At 33.2% G+C, this 27,565-nt stretch overlaps 2 protein-coding genes across 12 annotated transcripts; both read right to left on the bottom strand.

Moving 5' to 3' along the window:
- Positions 1 to 1,666: 1,666 nt before the first annotated feature.
- On the bottom strand, positions 1,667 to 14,054 carry LOC141724202 (uncharacterized). Of its 11 annotated transcripts, none has more exons than XM_074526234.1 (18): positions 13,693 to 14,054; positions 13,519 to 13,614; positions 12,695 to 12,776; positions 12,512 to 12,587; positions 12,211 to 12,275; positions 6,934 to 7,201; positions 5,849 to 6,174; positions 5,547 to 5,738; positions 4,885 to 5,151; positions 4,405 to 4,806; positions 3,350 to 3,616; positions 2,975 to 3,279; positions 2,714 to 2,896; positions 2,526 to 2,630; positions 2,357 to 2,435; positions 2,161 to 2,265; positions 1,985 to 2,075; positions 1,667 to 1,861 (listed from the first exon to the last, which is right to left on the bottom strand). In XM_074526234.1, the coding sequence occupies exons 7-14, from the start codon at positions 5,966 to 5,968 to the stop codon at positions 2,582 to 2,584; spliced, it is 1,785 nt and encodes a 594-aa protein (XP_074382335.1). In that variant the 5' UTR covers positions 5,969 to 6,174; positions 6,934 to 7,201; positions 12,211 to 12,275; positions 12,512 to 12,587; positions 12,695 to 12,776; positions 13,519 to 13,614; positions 13,693 to 14,054; the 3' UTR covers positions 1,667 to 1,861; positions 1,985 to 2,075; positions 2,161 to 2,265; positions 2,357 to 2,435; positions 2,526 to 2,581. The 11 variants fall into 11 exon arrangements, with proteins under 11 accessions (XP_074382335.1, XP_074382334.1, XP_074382336.1 ...); XM_074526233.1 differs by having other exon boundaries at positions 12,695 to 12,771; XM_074526235.1 differs by having other exon boundaries at positions 13,535 to 13,614.
- LOC141660222 (uncharacterized) lies at positions 6,122 to 10,313 on the bottom strand. The gene is made up of 4 exons (XM_074467186.1): positions 8,270 to 10,313; positions 7,813 to 8,197; positions 6,918 to 7,201; positions 6,122 to 6,174 (listed from the first exon to the last, which is right to left on the bottom strand). Exons 1-4 carry the CDS (start codon positions 10,311 to 10,313, stop codon positions 6,122 to 6,124), a joined length of 2,766 nt encoding a protein of 921 aa, XP_074323287.1.
- Positions 14,055 to 27,565: the final 13,511 nt, after the last annotated feature.

Here is a 27,565-nt window from a genome sequence, read left to right as displayed (position 1 = left end):
AGCCTTACTAATTACAACCGAATAAATACAACCGTATTTATATACAACCGTATATGGTTGAGTTTAGGTGTGCTCCTAAATTCAACCGCATTTGGTCGAATTTAGCCGTGCCAAAAAATGGAGGGAATTTTCCCGCCAACGAATTTTGTACTAAATTCAACCGATTTGGTCGAATTATTTTTAAAAATGGCGGAAAATTTCTGGAAAAAAATATAGAATAAATTTACACGAAATTTATATTTTAGTTCTTGCAAAAAAAATTATTATGATAATTAGATATTTATCGTTCAATTAATAATTATAGTTTGAGTTTCAATTTATTTGGTATTTTTTTAAATTATAATCCAACCATACGGATATGAAAATTGTCAAAAAAAAAAGTTTACGGAAAATTTTATGTAATTTTAATATTTAAATTTTAACTATTTTGACATCCGTACGGTTTGATCATTCATTAATATTTTTAAAAATATCGAAACATCAATATGGGATTAAACACTAGTTAGAAGTACTGGTCAAATTACTAGTTGACTGTTAAAAAAGCACCGAATATATTTATTTTTTTTCTAAAATTTTTGTCATATCACTAAAATATATTGATCTTGACATCCGTACAGTTAGATCGTTCATTAATATTTTTAAAAATATCGAAACATCAATATGGGATTAAACACTAGTTAGAAGTACTGGTCAAACTACTCTCTGACTCTTAAAAAGGCAAATCAAATATATTTATTTTTTTCTAAAATTTTTGTCATATCACTAAAATATACAGATATTGACATCCGTACGGTTGGATCATTCATTAATATTTTTAAAAATTTCGAATCATCAATATGGGATTAAACATTAGTTAGAAGTACTGGTCAAATTACTAGTTGACTGTTCAAAAAGCAAACCAAATATATTTATTTTTTTAAAAAAAATTTATCATATCACTAAAATATACTGATCTTGACATCCGTACGGTTGGATCATTCATTAATATTTTTAAAAATATCGAAACATCAATATGAGATTAAACACTAGTTAGAAGTACTAGTCAAATTACTAGTTGACTGTTAAAAAAACAAACCCAATATATTTATTTTTTTCTAAATTTTTTGTCATATCACTAAAATATATTGATCTTGACATCCGTACGGTTGGATCATTCATTAATATTTTTAAAAATATCGAAACATCAATATGAGATTAAACACTAGTAAGAAGTCACTAGTACAGAAAAGACCTAAGGCGTCGGTCAAAAAAGGCCTAAGGCGTCGGTTTTTTAGCATAGTAAATGCAGGGGACGCTGTAGGTACATGCCTACAACGTCGGTTAAATGGTCGACGCAAAAAACTATTTAGCGTCAGTTAGATAACACACGCAGAAGGCAAGAAAACCGACGCTATAGGTTTACAAACAGTGTCGGTCAATTAAACAACCGACGCTAAATCTTAGACCTGTTGTGTCGGTTTTCTTAAAATGCCGACGCTATTGTGCTTATCAATTGCGTCGGTCTCACTAAAATGCCGACGCTAAAAGTTGTAGAGCAAATGTGTCGGGTCCTAAAATGCCGACGCCGTAGGTCTATAATTGCATTTTTTTTGCCTGATCAATTTTTTTTCCTGATCATTTTTAACCTGTTTACTACATATATTAAAAACAGAGGTACACACAAAAATTAAAAAAGGTTCACAAATTATATTAAAATAAATTTGAAATTGTTCATATTTTAGTTTACAACCCAATATTTACAAAAATTCATCCAAAACTAATATTTTCATGACAAATCCCTCACACTAACTCGATTCTTGATGATATCTAGACTCCCTGTAATTGTTCTGCACTCTCTTCTTGTATCTCCAAGTACCATGCCCTGAAAAAAGAAGTTTATATTAGTACATAAAATCATATATGGAATAAATTATTCAACAAAACATGAATTAATGGCAATATTTATTGTGAACATGAATTAATGACATGTACTGGAAAAAATTACCTGACTATAGACATTCAAGAGTAAAAAATTGAGCCAAAATCTCTCGTATCTCGCTAATTTCCTTTCTACCATAGCTTCTAGAACCAAGAACCTACCAAAAATTTAACATACTTCAAATATTAGTACTTGATTTTAAAAATTGTAAACCAATATTTACGATGTTTTAGTTTCCTTACCACTTTCCAATTCATGTTGGCCTTTTTTTGAGAAAGCATGACAATGTCATACATGTACCTCATCACGAAAAAACCACATTCTGTGCCTCCTTTTTGTTGGGGACACTACACATAAACAAACAAGATTCATAAATAATAACCAAAAGGTGAGGAGCATATAATATAAGTGAAATAAACAAACCAAAGTAAGTTATACCTGAACCTCGGTGTGATGCCAAATAAACTCTTTTCTGTTATTCTTCAATCCACCTTGAGGTACATATAATTTAAATGCCCTGTAAAATACGTATATTTTCATCACATCACTTATAGGACTAGGTTCTATGTAGTAATTATACAACATGAAATTTGAAATTTTAACATACATTCGTGCAGGTGTGGTCAACCGTATCTTCCTTTCTTTTTTCAACGAATCAAACACTTATATAGCACTTTCATTGAGACAAAAAAGTAGCAACATCCAATGATCTCTACAATAAAAACATATATAATATATTAGCCGGAATATAATTATATATATATAGCATGACAATTACTATGATTTTATTCTTACTCTTGGATGTAAGGGGCTAGGATATAACGTTTATCCTTATTAGCAACCAAAAGACTTGTCATGTAATCAGTTGCTTCGTCCTTGCGTTTTTGCTGCTCATGATTATGTGGTATTGCTAGTCTAGATGGCAACATGAATGCAAACTTATCGTCCTTCAATTGTTTGCACAACTTGCTAACATACCTACAAATATTATTTATCACAATATATGTGTGTGCTAATAGATTCTAAAGTGAATTAGGAAGAAAGACTGAGTCTTACTTTACAAACAGTTCCACAATGGGTATGTTTAACCACCTCATTCTCAAAACCTGATTGACATCTTCGAGTGTGATATATATTGGACCATCTCCATTTTCCTCAAAAATGAATGCATCAGATTTTTTAGAAGGGGGCCTCTTTTTGAGTAAGAAACTTAAACCTGCACAATGATCACTCGAATTTATGTCATCACCAACTACTTGAGGGCTTTGCTTCAGAGGAGTCACCGACCCTTTACTTTCAACCTTTGATGACTTTTGAATTGGCGTCATCTCATGGAGTTTTTTATTTTCCAATATAGGATCCTAATCAAAGACATATTTATTGGGTTATATTTAATGGAAACTTTTCATAATTGAACCAAACAAGATATACCTGTCCCAACATCACAAGGTCCTTCGGCCATTGAACAAAGCTACCAGCTGTATATCCTATTGTCTCGTGTTCGTAACATGGAACATAAAGTGGAGTAAGTTGGTATTCAGTTATAACATCATCAACTGATACTCTAACATTCTGAGGGGCAATCGGGTTATTATGGATCATCTTTCCCTGTTTATTTGTTGGGAAAAGAGTCCCTCTAGCTGCAACAACTTTTCCTCTTTCTACATATATTACACATAGCCGACAAAGTGTTGGAACCTGTAATATTCAAAAGAATTTTTCATTAGAAAGAGCATTTTTATATCAGGTTCAAGTCATGTCTTTTGAGAGCACAAAATAATTCAGTCGTATAGCAAGTACTATATGTTTGATTCACTGGCCCCTGTGAATATTTCTTTCCTTTTTTCCTGGTCAAAATAGTGTTTTCATGACGGATATCCCAGCCAGACCCAAAATCTATACGGTAGAAATTTCACTAATTTTCCAGTTGAGTTGGGATTTTGATCTGAATCAGTATTGAATTAATATAAAAGAAGAATCACAAGTCCACAATCTTAAGCATGAACAACTTTCTTTGACGGGTTCAACCCAACTAATTAAGAGATTTAATAGTTTTTAAAGCTTAAATCTCAGCTGCAGACTCCTCGGAATACATTTGCATGAACCATCAAGACTGTGTAATACTATTATAGTCTCTGCAGGTTTAGATGATGGCTATTTAGTGACAGGTTACGTACATACATTATATTGTAGTAGCCTATCTATTCAACAAATGCCACTCTTTTTTTCCCTTATAACTAGGTTGTACAGCATATAAATCTATGTAGAGCACTATCTTGCTGTGCATTTACTTCATTTATAATATAAAAAATAACTATTGTGCTCTTTCAGTGTTTATAATATAACCACAAAGGTTTAGATATGTGACTGGAATCACAAGTCCAGGAACTACCGACTTGAGTCTCTATGTTGGTCTTATAGGTGACAGTAGCATATTTCAACTACACTTTTGTACTATTATAACCACAAAATTATGTTGACAGTACCTTGATAGTTGAGAAATAATCTTCCGGATCCACCGAATGACAACTACTTCGAGCATTATCAACTTTTCGGGCACCAGCATCATTTACAAATTGATCAGCCTCGAGTGACACACCCATCTGCTTCAACTGATTGAAGATGCCTTCCAATTTTGAATTCATCATTTCCTCGCACTCTTTCTGAACTTTTTTTCTGATTTCTTCCGTAATGGTGGCCAATTCATCTGTCGATACAAGACCACTATGTCTCCTTGGCCCGGACTTAAATACATCTTTTATTTTCACGCCTCCACCAACGCCTCTAACACGTCCCCCGTGCTCTTTATTCCCAAGTGCACGTGCTAATAAGTCATCATGGCCTTGTGGAGTCCATGAACCTTCTGATGCTTGATTGTGCAACTCATTCTGTAAAATAAACATTCATTAGAAACACTTCATTTCACAAGGATACCCCTGCTGATTTTAAAAAGTATAGTGAATTACCATGGTCAGGCACACATCCTTTGTCTTCTTATTTGGAAAGTAATGACCACCCTGTCCATCAGCTCTTGCACGTGCTCTAAGCCAATCAAAACCGCGTCCAGTATGCTCAGTTGATAGCAATGACAGATTGCTGCAATCAGGATCATTGAGAGAAGCGATGGGGTCATCAATAGACCACTTTGTTCTTTTTGAAGCATATCCACTAGGCCCCAGGTAATGAACATGTTCATTATGTTTCTGACTTTCTTTTGCCTTTTCGCATATTTCCTGTTTAATAAAGATAAAAAAAGTTTCATGTTAGTCAAAATTAGTTAATTCAGATGAATATAAAAAAGATGACAATGATGAAGAAGAATATGATGCTGGTGAAGAAACACCAAAGGTATCTCATGGAGCAGCCAAATCTATGAAATCAGCATATCAGTTGCTGACTCCTTCTGTAAAGGTATGTTCTTAGTTCTACATTATTGACATATCACTTATATATACTTGCTTCATTGGACACAATTCATAACAACATTCATCAGTCATAATTTATGTTTTGTTATCAATTGTGCATGATAAAAGATTGTTGATCAAGGAGCAGAGTGTCAGCTCAACAAGCCCGAGAATTATAGAGCTACAATGATGAATTTAATTTACAATAGAAACCACTTATTTACCTTAAACTCTGGAGTCTCACGTCTCTGTTTGAATGTTTTCCATGTGTCCTCGGTAATGAAGTTGTATTTTTCACACGGATCTTTGCCTTCTCGAAAATAATTCTTAGTCAGCTTTCCCTTGAAATCTCTCCACTGCTTTCCTGCTCTTTCTAACACGTTCTTTTTCCGTGAATCATCCAAGTTCCACCGGATCTGAACATAATGAGTAAGTTATAAATTACTAATAGTGAAATATTAGCAAGTAGCCAAAGAATGTTAAATACAGTTGAAGTCAAATGCCTTATACACTAATCTTATTGTACCTTAATATCTTCCCATATTGCATCTTTTAAGCCTTGATTTACAAGGTCCCAACTCTCGATATTTATATCAACTTGGAATCGAACCACTGATCCTACATAAGTCCTAAAATTCTTAAGCATATCCCCAATTGGCACACCATATTCATTGAAAGAAATGCTACAATCCAAATTCTGTTTTGCGATCCTTCTTTTGAAGTTTTTGCACAACGTTGGACCTTTGCTTCTTTTCTTGACTAATTCTTCAGAACTTTGCTCCCTGTCTTGCTCTCTGTCTTACTCTCTATTTTGCTCCATCCTATCTTCATCTTGATCCATTAATCTTATACCTGTAACATAATAGGTTAGGAAATTAAGCATGTGTATGTAAGCATGTGCATGTGCTTTTATATTTTTTGATTATTTTTCTGTTTTACAAATGACATAATAGACAAGGACAATAAACAATAGCTCTTCTCAATATAATAAAAAAACCAAAAATTAAGAATTTGAAGTTTTGGAAATTTCATACTTTTGGATATAATATTTATTGCAAGCTGCTTAAAAACCACAATGATGATTACTGGTTAACTACGCGTACAAATATATTAATAAAAGTACCGTAAGAATAAACAGTGACTAGAACAAATTAATTTTTTCCATCTTACAATCAACACAGACAAACATCCACATCTGGCTTCACGTCTGTAAGAGATGGTAATATAGTATCCCCTAAATTAAATTGAAAAGCGTCCAAAAGTTGTTACATGGAATATTATAAGGGATTGAATATATGTATGTATGTTAAATAGTAAAGTTATAATCCTTGAACCAAATATAGTGAGATTAGTAAAGTTATAGGTTAATGTATTAGGTTTCATGTTCTGTAAGGGATATCTGACAGGTTAGTGCAAGTAAGACGCATATCTAAGGATCACTACCTAAGCATATGATACTACCCATCTAGGTGTATGCAACTTCATTTGAACCTCTCAATAAGTTTTGGCATAGCGTATTTATATAATCTTTCCAAGTAAATTTTCATTAGCAACAAAAATATTATAGAAGCTAATGTGATATGCAAGGTAGATACAACAAAAAAAGTTGACCTGGTTTACAGCCCACTTGCGCCCCCCTCTAGGAATCCTGTTAAGACCAATAATTTCTAGTATTGTCGCCTCGAGATCCTGTATGCCTTGACCAGTGACAGCACAAGTAAAAATGCACTTTGCAAATGTGGAGTCACTGTTATTGACCCATTTGGAGCAAGCATTTGGAACACTGTCAATTTTATTGATTACAAGGATCACTGGAGAAGCAGATTCATATGCACTCTGTACAGAACAACAACCAAAATATCCACTGATAAAGTTTTTCCTGCAAATATAATATGATAAGAAGTCAAGGTTCTATTCAGAAAAAGAGTCTAAGGTTTATACAATATTATATATATATATAATTTAGCAAGATACAAATAATATATTCAATTATGTGTCCAAACTACAAACATGCTGACAGTGAATTACTTAAGAAATAATGACCTTCTCACAAACAAAGGCAAGGTGAAGAGTTGAGTCTAATTGAAAATATAGGCAAACACAAATAGAATGTATGCCTTGTAAATCATATTGCACAGAAATACTCAAGCTTCACGTTGCACAATCTACAAGCCTGATGAAAAGAGCTTACCCCTCGTTCAGCAATTGTATCGGGTTGCAGCAGAGCTTAAGGATCAAGCTCAATCTACTGATCTCTCACTAGATGAATAAATTAAAGATGAATTTGTCAGAGTTCTTCTGTTCTTCTGTTCTTAATTATAAGGTAGAAAATTACCTTCATTGGCATGAAGGTATTTCAAATCATTATTGATGATCAATCCATACCCCTTCGTTATGGTCATTGCGTGCATAACTTATATCCGTACTATCTTCTATAGATGTGGTTTGTAGGCCAATCAAGAAAGGGGATTCTCGTCAAATTGATTATACTCTTCCTCATCTTCGACATTATCAACTCCAATAATACGTCGCTTACCTTGAAGAACAATTGACCACCTCACATTAGCCGGGTCTCGAATATAAAAAACTTGCTTGACCTGTGTTGCAAGTATAAATGGATCGTCCTCATGACCAAACCGATTGAAGTCAACCAAAGTGAAACCTGACTCATCCACTCGAACACCACGACGGATATCAAACCATTTACATTTAAATAGTGCAACTTTGAAATCTTTGTAATCAATCTCCCAGATTTCCTCAATCACCCCATAATAAGACTTCTTTACATCTCGTGATGCAATGGAATTGCCTCTTTCAAATTCTGTTGAAAAAGCTTCTATAGATATTCCACTATTTTGCACGGTGCTCTTATTATCTTGATGTTGTGTGTAGAAAATGTACCCATTTACATCATATCATTGGAAAGAACTCAGTGGCATGTTTGTACCATAAGCTAACCACTTCAGAGTATTGGAAACTGTTGAAGGACTTTTTGAATATTGAGACATCACTCGATCTTTAAACCATTTCACAAAAGATCGATTATGTTCATTTGTAACCCACTTGCCACCCTTAGAGGGATTCTTTCGTCGAATCTCCAGTATGTGCTCTTGTAAGTAAGGATTAACTTCTGTCATGTGTTGTAGAACAAAGAGATGGGCTCTATCAAGCATTTCAGCCCCGGGAGTGATCATTTTATGTCCTACTTTACCCTGACAGTCAAGTCTACCTTCATGACGAGATCTCGGAATTCCAACTGGATCGGTAGATGCTAGATAGTCCGTGAAAAATTCAATAGTCTCTTCAACCGAATACCCTTCAACTATACTTGCTTCAGGATGACGCCGATTTCTCACATATGCTTTTAAAATGCACAGAAACCTCTCGAAAGGATACATTTGACGCACATACAAAGGACCACAAATTTTTATCTCTCTCATAAGATGAGTCACCAAATTCACCATAATGTCGAAGAGTGAATGTAGGAAATACATTTCAAATTCACAAAGTGTGACTATAATATCAGCTTGCAATTTATCCAAAGTCAAGGGATCGATGACCTTGCTACATATAGCATTAAAGAAGAAGCACAATTTCATGATAACCACTCTCACGTGCCTCGGCAATATGCCTCGAATTACAACCGGTAGAAGATGTTGCATTAGCATGTGACAATCATGTGACTTCAAACCTAGAAGCTTCAAGTCTTTCAGTGAGATGAGGTTTTTTGGATTTGAGGAATATCCAGATGGAACTTTGACACTTGATATACACTCACAAAAGCTTATTTTCTCTTTCCTGGACAAAGTGTAACAAGCGGGAGGTAGATACGCACGTTCACCATATTGTTGTGGTGCTAACTCAGCTCGTACACCCAGCTCTTGCAAGTCTAGCCTGGCTTTCATCCCATCCTTCGTCTTACCAGGTATATTCAATAGTGTCCCAATAATGCTTTCACAAACATTTTTTTTAATATGCATAAAGTCAATGCAATGTCTCACTTGCAAGTGTTCCCAATATGGTAGATCCCAAAATATAGATCTTTTCTTCCAAATATTTTTCGGAGTTGGCTTTTTATACAGCTTCCTAAGAACAACATCAATTTCTTTAACTCGTTCAAAGACCTCCTTCCCGGTTAAAGGCAAACGAGCCACTTGAGTCTCGATAGTCCCATCAAAATCATTTTTCCTCTTACGATAAGCGTGAGTAAGTGGAAGAAACGTGCGATGACCCATATATACATTTTTTTTGTAGTTCTTCAAACGAAGATCAATCCTAGCATCTTCACAAATCGGACATGCTTTAGCTCCTTTAATCGTGTAACCTGAGAGGTTACCATAGCCGAGAAAGTCACTTATAGTGCAGAAGATCATGGCACACAAATTGAAATATGTCTGATTGTATGCATCATACATCTTCTCACCTTGATCCCACAATAACTTTAAATCCTCAATAAGTGGCTGAAGATAAACATCTTTATTATTTCCAGCTTCTTTAGGACCAGGGATTAACAATGTCAACATGATGTACTTACGCTTCATGCATAGCCAATGAGGCAAGTTATATATCGTTAGAAGAACCGGCCAAGTGCTATGTGTAGAGCTTAGAGTGCGATATGGATTCATGCCGTCTACAAAAAGCCCTAGTCGTAGATTTCTAACTTCTCCTCCAAATTCTGGGAATTTACCATCAATGGTTCTCCATTGCAGAGAGTCAGCCGGGTGTTGGAGCATTCCATCTGATTTTCTCCCTTCCACGTGCCACCTTATAAGCTTTGCATCATTGGAATTTGCAAAGAGTCGTCTGAATCGTTCCACTATGGGTAAGTAGCGCAACACCTTGACAGGAGGACTCTTGTCATTAGTAGAAGAATTATTTCCATCCCGCTTATATCGGGAGGCTCCGCACTTTGGACATGTGTGTAAATGTTCATGCTCCTTGCGAAAGAGAACACAATCATTTGGACAAGCATGTATCTTCTTTATATTCATACCCATTGGACACCATATCTTCTTCGCCTCATATGTTGAAGTGGGAACTCATTTTTTGCAAGAAGCATTTCTGCTAAAAGTTTGAGCATTTCAGTGAAACTCTTGTCACTCCAACCATTTTTTACTTTGAGTTTACACAACTTCAGGGTTGTTGATAACCTAGTAAATTGAACATTGCACCCATGATAGAGAGGTTTTTTAGAATCATCAACCAAGTTCTCCAGAACTTCTAGTTGGTGCACTAGGATTTCTTCAACATCTTGGATCATCTCTTCAACCCTATCATTTTTAGCATCATCTTCTTCATTACGAGGCATACTGTCTCCATAACTTTCATAAATTTTGCTAGAAGTCTTAGTCTTGCTAGTGTGTATTCCCTCCCCATGCCAAATCCACTTAGTATAATCTTTCATGAAACCACGGCGAAATAAATGCTCACGAACAGTGTCAATATTAGGATACTTTTTCAGATTGTAACAATCACGACATGGAAATGTGATTATGTCTTCTTTTCCATGTTCGATCTGTTTCTTCTTTAGATTTTCTACCGCACATGCAATGAACTCATTAACACCATTAACATAGGCATGCGAGACCCGTGGTATTTTATACATCCACGTGAGACGATCCATGTTCTCTTTCTATCAAAAATGTATGGAAGAAGGTCAGATTATATTAAATTAATTTTATAGCAGTTTTTTATATTAACATTTTATGCAGGGATTTAGGGGGAGCTGTTAATTCTCCTAAATAGGTTATAATCATAAAAAATGGGGAGATTGATACTCCTTTCATTTTGATGAGTACAAACAGCAAGAACAACAAGCTATATGCTTCATATCTATATAAAATAGCATACTGGTTTCTGTTATGTTAACAATTACAGGACAAAGTAGCGTGCTGAATGCAATGTTTCAGATTCATTTTAGTGTGCTGATTGTACCTGACCGATGCAGCCTGACAAGCCATTTGCTGACAGACTAACAACAAACAGCTAGCCATTTCCTTCTGCGAGGATACGATTCAACTCCAATTTTCAAGGAAATCTTATAGGATCAGGTCTATTTAATCTGTAAGTACTCTCTAATATATATAATCGATCAGTATATATTATATTAGAGCTCTCATATTTAAATGGTTTTAATTAGTCAAAATCAGTTCCTAAATTACAGGAGTTGCATTTTCATTCAAAGACTTATCCAAAACATCCTATACGTATGATTTTCATATATACATCTTATATGAACGTTATAAACTATAATTAAGCTTTTAGGTTGGATTCAAACGGCTATAATTTGTTGTCTCAGTCTATGACCATTGTTATGAAGTGTATAAATACTTATTTTACTTCTGATTTGAATTATTATATTGTACCTGGAATTTTAAAAATGGGAACAAGCCCGATGTGGTTGAGACATTCTGCATACACTATAATATCAATTGTTGCAACCCTATGTGACTAGTTTTACTAACGAAAATCTCCTACTTTAGGAAAGAGGGTCTTTGGATGCAAAATACAAGCTTGTAGAGGCCACTGTACGAGCTGGCAACCTTGAGAAGCAGGTAATTAGAATTTCAGTAGCTTAATTCATTCCTATATTCGCTTCGTTACACTGAAGTTTCTGTTATCTAACAGGTTGACAGTCTGAAGAAGGAACTAGAAACACAAACAAAAAGAAAAGTAGTGTTGGAATCCCGTGCAGGGTTGCGACTCATAGTTATTCCACACAGCCTTATCTTTATTATTGTGTTTGTTCCATATGTATTGAAAAACATGTAGTAATATACAAATGCTAAAGTAATGAATGATTTACTGATTTTTCTTATTTGGCTAAAAAAATAAACAGAGTAAACCTATAAATGCGAAACAGTGTGCATGTTGATCGGTTCAATGTACCTGGCTCACAGATTTATCACCACATGTCCGAGAGTTTACAAAATCCGTCACTCCAAATCCTTTTGCTGCATGAGAATGACGGGCATCAACATACAAGCTCACGAAAACTTGTTATTTAATCAGACTCCGTTAGTTATGGCTTGATATGGACAATTGGTCTATCTTTCACAGGTCCAAAATCCAGGAAACATTGATCTAGATTAGCAGCTAATAGGTCCTCATGAATACTTGATAACGACTAGAAACAGAGTTCTGTTAAATACTTAAGGACTAGAAGCAGAGTTCTGCATGAATTCATTACCTATCTCATATTTGTCTTCATTCACACCAACGCCAATTATTCTTTTAGCCCCACAAAGTCTTGATCCTTCTGATACCTATGACATACATCATATCTCAAACTGGTTATTCACTATCTTATCGGAGCCATGATATATCATATTCTATCAAATTAAACATATTTATAAATACTGCAGAATCATACTGTCAATCCTATGGCTCCAAGTCCAAAGATAGCTACAGTCGATCCAGCTTCCATGTTTGCAGTTTTCAAGGCCGCCCCTACCCTTGTAAGAAAGAATTAGATTTAGGGATTGAAAGATTCACACATCCTAATATGAATGATCACTAAGACTACTTGAATTATAAAGGAATTGAATTAAGTAATTTAATATCTCCTGTATGTGAATTCTGAATTATAAATTATCGTTATTACAATGTGTCCTGCATCATCATGTGTACTATTGACTTGCTTTAGAGGCATATTATTTTTTATTTTCTGTATTAGCAGCTCCAAAGAATAAATGATGAACAGAAGAACAAGATTCTTAAAACTGAGCGTGATATTCAAGTGGCAGAGGTTCATAGTTTATTTCTTTTTTCTAATGTATATTTGATCATACATTATATATAAAGCATTAAAGATCACAAACTGCCGTCTAATATCCGAGAATTCTTCAGAGAAACTCATAAAAACAAGATAACACAGACATGTTCTCAATTTTCGCGGCTTTTTCAGAAAAAACAAACAAACATAAATCCATTCAAAATCTCAAACATCCAACATCAATTACAAAAGAAGATCATAATTTCAAGAATCAAACAGTATAAGTATAAAAATACTATTTTTAACAGTAAAGTGATCTAGGGTTCTAAGCAACAAATAAAACAATGAAAATCTTGACTTTAATTACACAACAATCAAGAAAACTAATATGTAGAACTTAACAGAAATCACCCATTTACAAGCATATATAATAAGCCTATCTAGTTTCAGAAGAGAAAACAAAGCGCTCCTGCAAACCATACATGAACAAGGATATACCAGCCAGTTAAAATTTCCAAAGCCTTGAGAGTTCAATTATTGGGACCTACAAGATGTTGTCTTCTTTTAACAAAGCGCTCCTGCAAACCATAACAGAGTTTGAGAACCAGTTTGCAGAATTTTAAAGCTGTCATTCACAAAGAGCTACACTTTCTTACAAGTTTAATATCAAACTTTATGAACCAATGACAATGTAGCGCTCTCTAAAGAAAAATTTACAGTAAAGCTCTCTAAAAAGGCAAGCTTCGAAATTAAAAACCCAGATCAAAAAGTACAAAACTAACAGTCAAAACCCAATCGATTCCCCTCTTTGAAGCAGCTCCCTCTTCGATTGTTTAAGCAGCAGCAACCAAAACCCCACAATCGAAACCCAATCGATTCCCCTTTTCCCAGAGCCAACAATCGAACCCTAGAAATCGAAGAAAAGCACAGCCTGGGAGGGAGGCTCGAAGGAGTTGAAAGGTTTAAAGTAGAATAGTAGCAGGAGATGAAAATTTTAGTCACCCGCGTATGTTAACCCGCGTTTGTTTTTAATCTTTTTTTTAAATTATTTCTTCTTACGTCGGTCAAAAAGAATACCGACACTGTATATTATATTAATAGCATCGGCTAAAAAAAACTGACACAATAGAACACCAACAGCGTAAGTTGTTTGACCAACCGACACAGAAGATCAAACTAGCGACGACATTCAACTTGACCGACGCTATTCTAACTCTACAGCATCGGTTAATTGAAACGACCGATGCCTTTAGCTTTGAAAAATATAAAAATACGTCGGTTCTCTATTTAACCGACGCATTAGGCAGTAAAGAGTGTCGGTTCTCTATTCAACCGACACTATAGGTGCGACTCCTAAAGTGTCTACTGTACTAGTGAGTAATGGTCAAATTACTAGTTGACTATTAAAAAAGCAAACCGAATATATTTTTTTTTTCTAAAATTTTTGTCATATCACTAAAATATATTGATCTTGACATCCGTACGGTTGGATCATTCATTAATATTTTTAAAAATATCGAAACATCAATATGGGATTAAATACTAGTTAGAAATACTGGTCAAACTACTCTTTGACTCTTAAAAAGGCAAATCAAATATATTTATTTTTTTCTAAAATTTTTGGCATATCACTAAAATATACAGATATTGGCATCCGTACGGTTGGATCAATCATTAATATTTTTAAAAATATCGAATCATCAATATGGTATTAAACACTAGTTAGAAGTATTGGTCCAATTACTAGTTGACTGTTAAAAAAGCAAACCAAATATATTTATTTTTTTCTTAAATTTTTGTCATATCACTAAAATATACTGATTTTGACATACGTACGGTTGGATCATTCATTAATATTTTTAAAAATATCGAAACATCAATATGAGATTAAACACTAGTTAGAAGTACTGGTTAAATTACTAGTTGACTGTTAAAAAAGCAAACCGAATATATTTATTTTTTTCTAAATTTTTTATCATATCACTAAAATATATTGATCTTGACATCCGTACGGTTGGATCATTCATTAATATTTTTATAAATATTGAAACATCAATATGAGATTAAACACTAGTTAGAAATACTGGTCAAACTACTATTTGACTCTTAAAAAGGCAAACCAATTATATTTATTTTTTTCTAACTTTTTTGGCATATCACTAAAATATACAGATATTGACATCCTTATGGTTGGATCATTCATTAATATTTTTAAATATATCGAATCATCAATATGGGATTAAACACAAGTTAGAAGTACTAGTCAAATTACTAGTTGACTGTTAAAAAAGCAAACCAAATATATTTATTTTTTTCTAAATTTTTTGTCATATCACTAAAACATATTGATTTTGACATCCGTATGGTTGGATCATTCATTAATATTTTTAAAAATTTTGAAACATCAATATGAGATTAAACACTAGTTAGAAGTACTGGTCAAATTACTAGTTGACTGTTAAAAAAACAAACCGAATATATTTATTTTTTTCTAAAATTTTTGTCATAACACTAAAATATATTGATCTTGACATCCGTACGGTTGGATCATTCATTAATATTTTTAAAAATATCAAAACATCAATATGGGATTAAACACTAGTCAGAAGTACTGGTCAAACTACTCTTTGACTCTATCAAAAGCAAACCGAATATATTTATTTTTTTCTAAAATTTTTGGCATATCACTAAAATATACAGATATTGACATCCGTACGGTTGGATCATTGATTAATATTTTTAAAAATATCGAATCATCAATATGGGATTAAACACAAGTTAGAAGTACTGGTCAAATTACTAGTTGACTGTTAAAAAAGCAAACCAAGTATATTTATTTTTATCTAAAATTTTTGTCATATCACAAAAATATTCTGATTTTGACATCCGTATGTTTGGATCATTCATTAATATTTTTAAAAATATCGAAACATCAATATGAGATTAAACACTAGTTAGAAGTACTAGTAAAATTATTAGTTGACTATTAAAAAAGCAAACCGGATATATTTATTTTTTTCTAAAATTTTTGTCATATCATTAAAATATATTGATCTAGACATCCGTACGGTTGGATCATTCATTAATATTTTTAAAAATATTAAAACATCAATATGGGATTAAACACTAGTTAGAAGTACTGGTCAAACTACTCTTTGACTCTTTAAAAAGCAAACCGAATATATTAATTTTTTTCTAAATTTTTGGCATATCACTAAAATATACAGATATTGACATCCGTACGGTTGGATCATTCATTAATATTTTTAAAAATATCGAATCATCAATATGGGATTAAACACTAGTTAGAAGTATTGGTCCAATTACTAGTTGACTGTTAAAAAAGCAAACCGAATATATTTATTTTTTTCTAAATTTTTTATCATATCACTAAAATATATTGATCTTGACATCCGTACGGTTGGATCATTCATTAATATTTTTATAAATATTGAAACATCAATATGAGATTAAACACTAGTTAGAAATACTGGTCAAACTACTATTTGACTCTTAAAAAGGCAAACCAATTATATTTATTTTTTTCTAACTTTTTTGGCATATCACTAAAATATACAGATATTGACATCCTTATGGTTGGATCATTCATTAATATTTTTAAATATATCGAATCATCAATATGGGATTAAACACAAGTTAGAAGTACTAGTCAAATTACTAGTTGACTGTTAAAAAAGCAAACCAAATATATTTATTTTTTTCTAAATTTTTTGTCATATCACTAAAACATATTGATTTTGACATCCGTATGGTTGGATCATTCATTAATATTTTTAAAAATTTTGATACATCAATATGAGATTAAACACTAGTTAGAAGTACTGGTCAAATTACTAGTTGACTGTTAAAAAAACAAACCGAATATATTTATTTTTTTCTAAAATTTTTGTCATAACACTAAAATATATTGATCTTGACATCCGTACGGTTGGATCATTCATTAATATTTTTAAAAATATCAAAACATCAATATGGGATTAAACACTAGTCAGAAGTACTGGTCAAACTACTCTTTGACTCTATCAAAAGCAAACCGAATATATTTATTTTTTTCTAAAATTTTTGGCATATCACTAAAATATACAGATATTGACATCCGTACGGTTGGATCATTGATTAATATTTTTAAAAATATCGAATCATCAATATGGGATTAAACACAAGTTAGAAGTACTGGTCAAATTACTAGTTGACTGTTAAAAAAGCAAACCAAGTATATTTATTTTTATCTAAAATTTTTGTCATATCACCAAAATATTCTGATTTTGACATCCGTATGTTTGGATCATTTATTAATATTTTTAAAAATATCGAAACATCAATATGAGATTAAACACTAGTTAGAAGTACTAGTAAAATTATTAGTTGACTATTAAAAAAGCAAACCGGATATATTTATTTTTTTCTAAAATTTTTGTCATATCATTAAAATATATTGATCTAGACATCCGTACGGTTGGATCATTCATTAATATTTTTAAAAATATTAAAACATCAATATGGGATTAAACACTAGTTAGAAGTACTGGTCAAACTACTCTTTGACTCTTTAAAAAGCAAACCGAATATATTAATTTTTTTCTAAAATTTTTGGCATATCACTAAAATATACAGATATTGACATCCGTACGGTTGGATCATTCATTAATATTTTTAAAAATATCGAATCATCAATATGTGATTAAACACTAGTTAGAAGTACTAGTCAAATTACTAGTTGACAAAAGCAAACCAATTATATTTATTTTTTTCTAAAATTTTTGTCATATCACTAAAATATACTGATTTTGACATCCGTACGGTTGAATCATTCATTAATATTTTTAAAAATATCGAAACATCAATATGAGATTAAACACTAGTTAAAAGTACTGGTGAAATTACTAGTTGACTGTTAAAAAAGCAAACCGAATATATTTATTTTATTCTAAATTTTTTGTCATATCACTAAAATATATTGATCTTGACATCCGTACGTTTGGATCATTCATTAATATTTTTAAATATATCGAAACATCAATATGAGATTAAACACTAGTGAAAAGTACTGGTCAAACTACTATTTGACTCTTAAAAAGGCAAACCAAATATATTTATTTTTTTATAAATTTTTTGGCATATCACTAAAATATACAGATATAAACATCCGTACGGTTGGATCATTCATTAATATTTTAAAAAGTATTCCTCAAATTGAGAATAAATATCGAATGATCCAACCGTATAAATGTTAAAAAGGTTAAAAGAAAATAATATGTGCAAAATTTCAATAATTTTTAATTATTATCCCTTGATTATTTTAACAAAAAAATTAATTAATTTAACATAATAGAAAATTTCACCAAATGCCTATTTTTAGTATTTATGATAAAATCGATCAAAATCATAATTTCAAATTTTCTTAAAATAGCGAGTTCTCAAAAATAAAATCTAAAATTTAGAATATTATAATCTTTGTAAGGAAATTATTAATTTATATTATATGTCCTATAAAAGTAACAAATTGTCAAAATTTAGAATATTATAATCTTTGTAAGGAAATTATTATTTGTTTTAAATTATAATCCAACCATACGGATATGAAAATTGTCAAAAAAAAAAGTTTACGGAAAAATCTAAGTAATTTGAATATTTAAATTTTAACTATTTTTACAAACTTTTGTGAATGATCCAACCTTACAGATGTCAAGATCTATATATTTTAGTAATATTATAAAATTTTAGAAAAATAAAATGTATTTGATTTGCTATTTTAATAATCAACTAGTAGTTTGACCACTACTTCATACTAGCGTTTAGTCTCATACTGATATTTCAATTTTTTTAAAAATGCTTATGAATGTTCCAACCTCACAGATGTCAAGTTCTATATATTTTAGCAATTTATTCATAATTTCTTGATTCATTGTATTTATATATTATTTATAATTTATGAATGAACAATATTACATAAAAAATACAAAAATTACTTGAGATCCCAACCCTAGAATGTTCCCATTATTCAGAATAAATATTGAACGATACAACCGCACGGATGTTAAAACGGTCAAAATAAAATGTTATATGTAAAATTTTAAGAATTTTTAGTCGTTGTTACTTGATTATTTAGCAAATAAGATATAAATAAACATAATACTAAATATTACCGCACACACTGATTGATGATATTTATAATTTGGAGGTATTAATTTATAATAAAATCAACCAAAATCATGATTTTATTTCAATTTACTTAAATAATGAGTTGTTAAAATGAATTATAATATTTATAATGATATAAATTGATGGCAATTGAAAATATAAATTGACACTCTTAAATACTACTGATGACAGTTGAATTTAGTGCCATGTCAGCAATCCGTGTCCTTTAGATCTAATGTGCCAGATTCAATCTCTAATATAACGATCCAACGGTTGCTTTTACATTTTATTAAATATGAATTTAAATCAAAATAAGAATAAGAAAAATTATAAAACAAAAGTTTTTAACCCAGGCCCCCACCCCCTTCTAGGCCCCCACCCCCTTCTTACCCACTACGCACAACAAAATCCCCCCTCTCTTTCCGGCGAAAATTTCAGAACATCTCACCGGAATTCTTTCCTGTACTTTCATCTCTAACCAACTATGACTTGGCCTTCACTTGTCAATTTTTTTGGTTAATTATATACACCGTATACAACATATGTATGCATCAGTTCTCATCGCCGGCAAACTCATCGTTGTTCACCCCACGCTCCTTCTTCGAAAGAGCTGTCGTCGTTGTCTCCAACTGGCATCTTCAATCTCACAACCCCATTCACCTTTCGTTCTATTGATTTTTATGTTCATCAGAAAATTTAATGTCTCCATTATTCTTGAGTCGTAATTGTTTTAATGTTTCATTTAGTATAAAAGCTTCGTATGATGTTATTTCTTTCTTATGTTGCTTGATTAATTTTGATTCGAGTTTGTGCTGCGCGAAATTTTGTTACCGGAGTTTGGCCGGATATTGTGCTACGTTGTTTGATTGTATTTTTTGTTAGCATAATGGAATAGATCGTTGAAAAATATGTTTGTCACGTTAATTTGGTAGTTGTTTGGACAGTTTTTGGACTCGCCGGATTCCGTTGAACTTACCGGAAAAGACTACGGAAATTTTTTCAGATTTAAGATTTCGGCGACGGATATTTCATTTTTTTTAAATTAGTTGTTCATTAATTCAACCGAAAGCGGTCGAATTTAGAACCATATTTTCTACCGTATACGGTGTTAGATATATTTGATAATGTCATGGCTAATATGTTTTATGTTTAGATTTCAGATCTTATTTGAACAGAACAAATCAGTACTTAATTGATCAGTACTTATACTGGACGTCAGAACTTAAGGGATATCAGTACTTATGTTATCAGGAGATAAGCATCAGGAGATAGATATCAGAACTTAAGTGCTGAAGGACGATCAGATAAGGACAGTAGCTGATTAAAGTTAAGAAGATCAAGATAAACATAAGAAGAGATATGCATGAAGAAGGAATTCCGTAAAGAATGGAATACTTGGAAGGAAAGATATCTGATTGATATATATTAGGAAGCAGAATTATATTCCATATCAATTAGCGATTATCTTGTAACTGTGTAATATATAAACACAGACATAGGGTTTACACTATAAGTGTTATCATTATCGAGAATATTATTCACTGTAATCCTAGCAGCTCTCGTGATATTTTGTTCATCACTGAGAGATAACAGTTCCAGATTGTAACAGAGTTTATTGTTTCAATAAAGTTTGTTTTCTGTTACATAAGTTCTTGAAGTTTGATTTGATTGTAATAAACACTGTATTCACCCCCTCTACAGTGAAAGTGTGACCTAACAAGTGGTATCAGAGCCTTCTGTTAACACACATACAGTTAAAGATCCAAACACAATCATGTCTGACACAGAAACTCCAACTAAGCCTACCAAAACTGAGGAATCGTCAAAGACATCAACTCAGAGTCGATATGAGACTATCAGAGTTCCCATATTGAGACCATCTGAATATCCCATATGGAAGGTAAGGATGACCATGTTTCTGGAAGCAACAGATCCAGAATACCTTGATAGAATCAAGGAAGGGCCTCACAAACCTACCAAGCTCGCTGTTGTAGTTGCAGGTGAAGCAGCAAAGACCGTACCAAAGGAAAAGAGTGATTACACTGCTGAAGATATAGCATCTATTGCTAAGGATGCCAAGGTACGACACTTATTGCATAGTGCCATTGATAATGTAATGTCAAACAGGGTAATCAACTGCAAGACTGCTAAGGAGATATGGGATGCACTGGAGACAAGGTGTCAAGGAACTGAAACAGTTAAGAAGAACAGGAAGACAATACTCACTCAAGAGTATGAACACTTTGACTCTAGGACTAGTGAGTCATTGACTGATGTATATGATAGATTTGTCAAACTCTTGAATGACTTGTCATTGGTTAATAAGGAGTATGATCTTGAAGATACAAACCTTAAATTCCTGTTAGCTCTTCCTGAATGTTGGGATTTGAAGGCAACAACAATAAGAGACAACTACAATCTTGATGAAACAACTCTTGATGAAATCTATGGAATGCTCAAGACTCATGAACTTGAGATGGAACAAAGAAGCAAGAGGAAAGGAGGAAAGTCAAGGACGGTTGCTCTCAAGGCTGAAGAGGAATCCCCCAAACCACCTTCCTCAAAGAAAGACAAGGGTAAAGCTCTTATCATAAAGTCTAATACTGAGTCATCAAGTTCTGAGATTGATGATGACTCAGATTCTGAAAGCTTGCCTGAAACTGATGCTGATGAGGAGATGATGAAGCTGTGTGCTCTTATGGTGAAGGGAATCACAAAGATTGCATACAGGAAGTTCAGGAAGGGAAAGAAGTTTTCCAGGAAAGGCATAAGTTCTGATAAGAAGAATTTCAGAAGATCTGAAGGAAGAGGAGGAAAGTCTGACAGAGGAGATTACGTCAATGTTAAATGTTATAATTGTGGTGAAAAAGGCCACATATCTCCTGATTGCAAGAAGAAAAAGAGTGACAAAGGCAAAGCTCTTGTCACAAAGCAGAAAAGCTGGACAGACACCTCAGACTCTGAAAGTGAGGAGAACTATGCATTGATGGCAAATGCTGATAAACCAAGTTCTGAGAGCAGTTCTGAAGCTGCTGAAACAAAGGTACCTCAGACTACTTATGCTTTTCATACTGATGATATTAATGAGTTGAGAAGATATCTTAAAACCATGTTTGTTAGTTATAGAGATCAAACTTTAACATGTGAAAGATTAACTTCTGAAAATCTTGCTTTTAGGAAAAGAAATGATTTCTTAGAAAAAGAGTTAGTCATGTTCCATCAAACTCAGAAGGATAGAGATGATGCTTTTTATGTTAGGGATGAAGTGCTAAAAATGAATGAATCTCTAAAAACTGAGTTAGAAAAGGAGAGAGAGATTATCAAAACTTGGACTAACTCTGGCAAAACAACTCAAAATTTGCTAAGCAGTGGAAACTGGAAAGAGGGCTTAGGTTATGGAGAAAATAAAAATGAAAAAGGAACTGTAGAAATTAAGCCTGTTGATAAGCAAAAGCCGAAGTTAAAACCTGTTAAGTTTGTAACTGAAAAATCTGAAAATGAGAAATCAGAAGTTAAAAAGGAATTAGCTTCTGACAAACTAAAACAGGAAAAGACAGCTGAAGTTAACATAGGCTTAATGACGAATAAGCAGCTTAAGCATAAGCTGAAAGATGTTAAGAATGCAAACAAGGTAAAATCACCTAGGAAAAACAGAAATGGAAAGGAAGGTGTGAATAAAAGCAATAACTATAAATCTGTTCCTGATGCTCCTAGGAAAGCGTGTCATAACTGTGGAAGTTCTAACCATCTGGCTTCTTTTTGCAGGAAGAATAAGAATATTAACTCCTTATCTACAAAATCAGGAGTTAAGAGTCAGTCTGTTAGATACAAACCACAAGATCCTTGTTTTCATTGTGGTAGTTTATGGCATTCCATTTATACTTGTAAGGAATATCATAGTTTGTACTATGATTATTATCAAATAAAACCTTCTTTAAAGAAAGTTTCTGTTGTTCCTTCTAGTGTAAGTTCTGATTCAAAGTCTGGTAGTATAAGTTCTGATAAGAAAACTGTTAACATAAAATCTGATGCTAAATCCGCTGCAAATGTTAACAAACCTAAAAAGGCCAAAGGATCCAAGCAAGTCTGGGTCCTTAAAACTAATAATTAGTGGTCTTTTTGATTGCAGGGCAACAGGAAAAATATTTTAGTTCTGGACAGTGGATGTTCAGGACATATGACTGGAAATAAGGCCCTGCTATCAGACTTTGTGGAGAAAGCTGGCCCAAGTGTTTCTTATGGAGATGGCAACATTGGAAAAACTTTGGGATATGGCAATATCAATCTTGGGAATGTCATCATTAAAAATGTAGCTCTGGTCTCAGGACTTAAACACAACTTACTGAGTATAAGTCAAATCTGTGACAGAGGTTATCATGTTGATTTCTTTGCAGAACATTGTGAAATAGTTAGTAAATCTAAAGAAAAAATTGTTCTGAAGGGATTCAGGCGTGGTAACATTTATGAAGCTAAGCTTTCAACAAGTTCTGATGGTTCTGCAATCTGTTTAGTGAGTAGAGCCTCAACTGAAGAAAGCTGGAATTGGCACAAGAAACTCTCTCATTTAAACTTCAACAATATAAATGAACTGATCAAGAAAGATCTTGTGAGAGGACTGCCAAAATCAGTGTTTGTTCCTGATGGTCTTTGTGACTCATGTTAGAAGGCTAAACAAAGAAAATCTTCATTCAAGAGCAAGACTGAATCATCAATTCTTGAGCCTTATTATCTACTTCATGTTGATCTATTTGGTCCAGTGAATGTCATGTCTATTGCAAAGAAGAAATATGCGTTGGTCATAGTAGATGAGTTCACCAGATACACATGGGTGTATTTCTTGCACACAAAAAGTGAAACTGCATCTATCCTGATTGATCATGTCAAACATCTGGATAAATTGATCAAAGATTCTGTGAAAATTTTGAGGAGTGATAATGGCACTGAATTCAAGAATCTGATAATGGAAGAGTTCTGCAAAAATCATGGAATAAAGCAGGAATTTTCTGCTCCTGGAACTCCACAGCAAAATGGAGTTGTTGAAAGGAAGAATAGAACTCTCATTGAAGCTGCACGAACAATGCTTGAAGAAGCAAAGCTTCCAACCTATTTCTGGGCTGAAGCTGTGCAGACTGCTTGTTTTACTCAAAATGCAACACTCATTAACAAGCATGGAAAAACACCATATGAGATGGTGAAGAACAAGAAGCCAAATCTCAAATACTTTCATGTATTTGGATGTAAGTGTTTTGTTCTCAAGACTCATCCTGAACAGCTATCCAAGTTTGATCTAAAAGCTGATGAGGGAATCTTTGTTGGATATCCACTTTCTACAAAAGCCTTCAGAGTCTATAATTTGAGAACAAAAGTGGTCATGGAATCTATCAATGTCTCTTTTGATGACAAGAAGATCACTGGACTTGAAGATTGCATTGATCATGATCAGCTGAGATTTGAAAATGAAGATTCATATTCTGATACCTCAAATCCTGACAGTCTAAGTCCTGATACTGTAAATTCTGATGGATTAAACTCTGATGTTATTGAAACTGTGGTGACTACGTCAAAGGAAGATGCACCAATGCAGGGGGAGCATACTCAAGATATTATCACATCTCAAGAAGCATCAGAACATACATCTGGCTCTTCAAATTCTGATTCGTCAAGTTCTGATAAGCCAAGTACTGACAGTACTGAAAATCTAAATACTGAAGGATCCAACTCAGAGAGCATAGTTTCAGGGGGAGCATCAGAAAATGAAACCGAAGACAGCATGAATCATGGGGGAGCATCCAGTTCTAGAGAAAATCTTCCATCTGCAAGGAAGTGGACAAAATCACATACACCTGATTTGATAATTGGAAATCCTGAGGCAGGTGTCAGAACTAGAACAGGTACTTCGAATGAATGTCTTTACAATTCTTTTCTCTCTCAGTCTGAGCCAAAGAAAGTGGAAGAAGCTCTTCAAGATGCTGATTGGGTGCAAGCAATGCAGGAAGAGTTGAATGAATTTGAAAGAAACAAAGTCTGGACCTTAGTGCCAAGACCTAAGAATAGATCGGTTGTTGGTACAAAGTGGGTATTCAGAAACAAAACTGACAGTGATGGCATAATTGTAAGGAACAAGGCAAGGCTGGTTGCAAAAGGATATTCTCAACAGGAGGGAGTTGACTATGATGAAACATTTGCGCCAGTTGCTAGGTTAGAAGCCATAAGGATATTCATGGCTTATGCTGCTCACAAAAAGTTTACTGTCTTTCAAATGGATGTGAAAAGTGCTTTTCTCAATGGAGAATTGGAAGAGGAAGTATATGTTGAACAACCTCCAGGCTTTATAGATTCCAAACATCCAGATTATGTCTACAGGCTTGATAAAGCACTTTATGGACTTAAGCAAGCTCCTAGAGCATGGTATGAGACTTTAGCTCAGTTTCTTCTGGAAAGTGGATTCAACAGAGGAACTATTGACAAAACACTGTTCTATCTCAACCATGGCAAGGACTTACTTTTGATCCAGATTTATGTTGATGATATTATTTTTGGGTCTCCAAATGACAAACTTTGCAAAAAGTTTGCCAAACTAATGCAGTCAAGATATCAGATGAGTATGATGGGAGAACTTAGTTATTTTCTGGGCCTTCAAGTCAAGCAGAGTGAAGAAGGAACTTTTATTTGTCAATCTAAGTATACCAGAAACTTGCTGAAGAAATTTGGAATGCAAGACTGTTCAAGTGCATCCACTCCCATGGCCACTGCAACAAAACTGGATAAGGATACTGGTAATTCAGTAGATATCACTGATTACAGAGGTATGATTGGCTCACTTCTCTATCTAACTGCTAGTAGACCAGATATCATGTTTGCTACCTGTCTTTGTGCAAGATTTCAAGCAGATCCAAGAGAACCTCACTTAACAGCTGTAAAAAGAATCTTTAAGTATCTTAAAGGAACAGCTGATCTAGGTTTATGGTATCCTAGAGAATCAGATTTTAAATTAATAGGTTACTCAGATGCAGATTTTGCAGGTTGCAAAATTGACAGGAAAAGCACAAGTGGTAGCTGCCAATTTCTTGGAGGCAGGTTGGTTTCTTGGTATAGCAAGAAACAAAAGTCAATTTCCACATCAACTGCAGAAGCAGAGTATATTGCTGCAGGAAGCTGCCGTGCACAGATTCTTTGGATGAAGAATCAGTTACTGGATTATGGGTTAACATATTTCAAAATCCCTATTTACTGTGATAATCAAAGTGCTATTGCTATGACAGGTAATCCAGTTCAACACTCTATGACACAGCACATCAGCATCAGGTACCATTTCATCAGGGAACATGTGGATGAAGGTACAGTGGAATTGCATTTTGTTCCCACAGATCAACAAGTAGCAGATATCTTCACAAAACCACTATGTGAAGCTACCTTTACAAAATTGGTAAATGAACTTGGAATGATTTCAGGTTCTTTCTCTAAATCTGCTTAAACTTGTTCTATGTTATCAGACTTTATGATCAGTATTTACAGAATTAATCTCTTTGTATATTCTGTGCATTATTTGATAAATGTTTTTAAGTACTGACTGTTGTCTGATACATTTCTCTTAACTCTAATAAGTGATATATCTGTTTAAGTAATCATTCTATCCTATGAGGATAATTGTGCTAGATACTGACCTACTAGTCTTCAATAAACAAATGATCCCATGAAAGAAGTAATTATTTCTGTGGAAATCTTATGACACAAGCAAATTCTGATACTTGAGCTTAGTTTAGTTTACTTTATTCATCTTATTACTAAGTCCCAAATTAGAATAATGCTACTCATCTGTTTAAGTTCTGATTCTAGTAAAACTGCTGAATGTACTAAGTGCTGATAAACCTCACTTATCAAAAAAAAAAAACAAAAAAAAAAAAAAATCAAAGAATAATATCAGGTACTCCTTTGAGATCTAGAGTAAAAATGTGAATGGGACGACCCAAGTGCATAGCTGGTATTAAGTAAATATGCATTAGAAAAGCAAAATATTTTTCTTGGTGACTGTTCACACTCTATGATTACTGGAGAAATACTCTGATAATAGCATAAATTCTGATAAGCAGTCGTGACTCACTTACACTGAGAAGCCACTGTAAAAGAGAATTTTAAAGATGCATAAAATTAGCACAAAAACAGTTGAGGTGGACTCATGCATGAACTCATTTATCAGTAGGTTTCAGGATAATGACAGCTCTTTAGCAAAATTTTAATTATGACTTATTTCTAAGATGTACTGAAGTAAATCAGACTTTACTCTTTATTAGTTATTTAGCTTAATGCACACACAAATCACTCCATATGAATGATGAAATTTTTGTGGTGGTCTATGTTCTTTTAGAC

Source organism: Apium graveolens, chromosome 5 (genome assembly GCF_009905375.1).
Source record: "Apium graveolens cultivar Ventura chromosome 5, ASM990537v1, whole genome shotgun sequence".
In the NCBI taxonomy this organism is placed as follows: domain Eukaryota; kingdom Viridiplantae; phylum Streptophyta; class Magnoliopsida; order Apiales; family Apiaceae; genus Apium; species Apium graveolens.
Note: the sequence above shows the minus strand (reverse complement) of the source record. Positions and strands in the feature narration are given on the sequence as shown.

What these genes read in the sequence shown, in the direction of transcription:
- LOC141724202 (XM_074526234.1), bottom strand. Translation starts at nt 5,968, where the DNA reads ATGCTTAAGAATTTTAGGACTTATGTAGGATCAGTGGTTCGATTCCAA. An exon ending in ATTATTTCTCAACTATCAAG is followed by an intron (nt 3,617 to 4,404) that starts GTACTGTCAACA and finishes TGAATATTACAG; the next exon opens with GTTCCAACACTTTGTCGGCT. An exon ending in ACCTTGTGATGTTGGGACAG is followed by an intron (nt 3,280 to 3,349) that starts GTATATCTTGTT and finishes GTCTTTGATTAG; the next exon opens with GATCCTATATTGGAAAATAA.
- LOC141660222 (XM_074467186.1), bottom strand. Translation starts at nt 10,313, where the DNA reads ATGAATATAAAGAAGATACATGCTTGTCCAAATGATTGTGTTCTCTTT. An exon ending in AATGTCGAAGATGAGGAAGA is followed by an intron (nt 7,202 to 7,812) that starts GTATAATCAATT and finishes TTATATTTGCAG; the next exon opens with GAAAAACTTTATCAGTGGAT. An exon ending in CCAGGTCAACTTTTTTTGTT is followed by an intron (nt 6,175 to 6,917) that starts GTATCTACCTTG and finishes ATTATGTTACAG; the next exon opens with GTATAAGATTAATGGATCAA.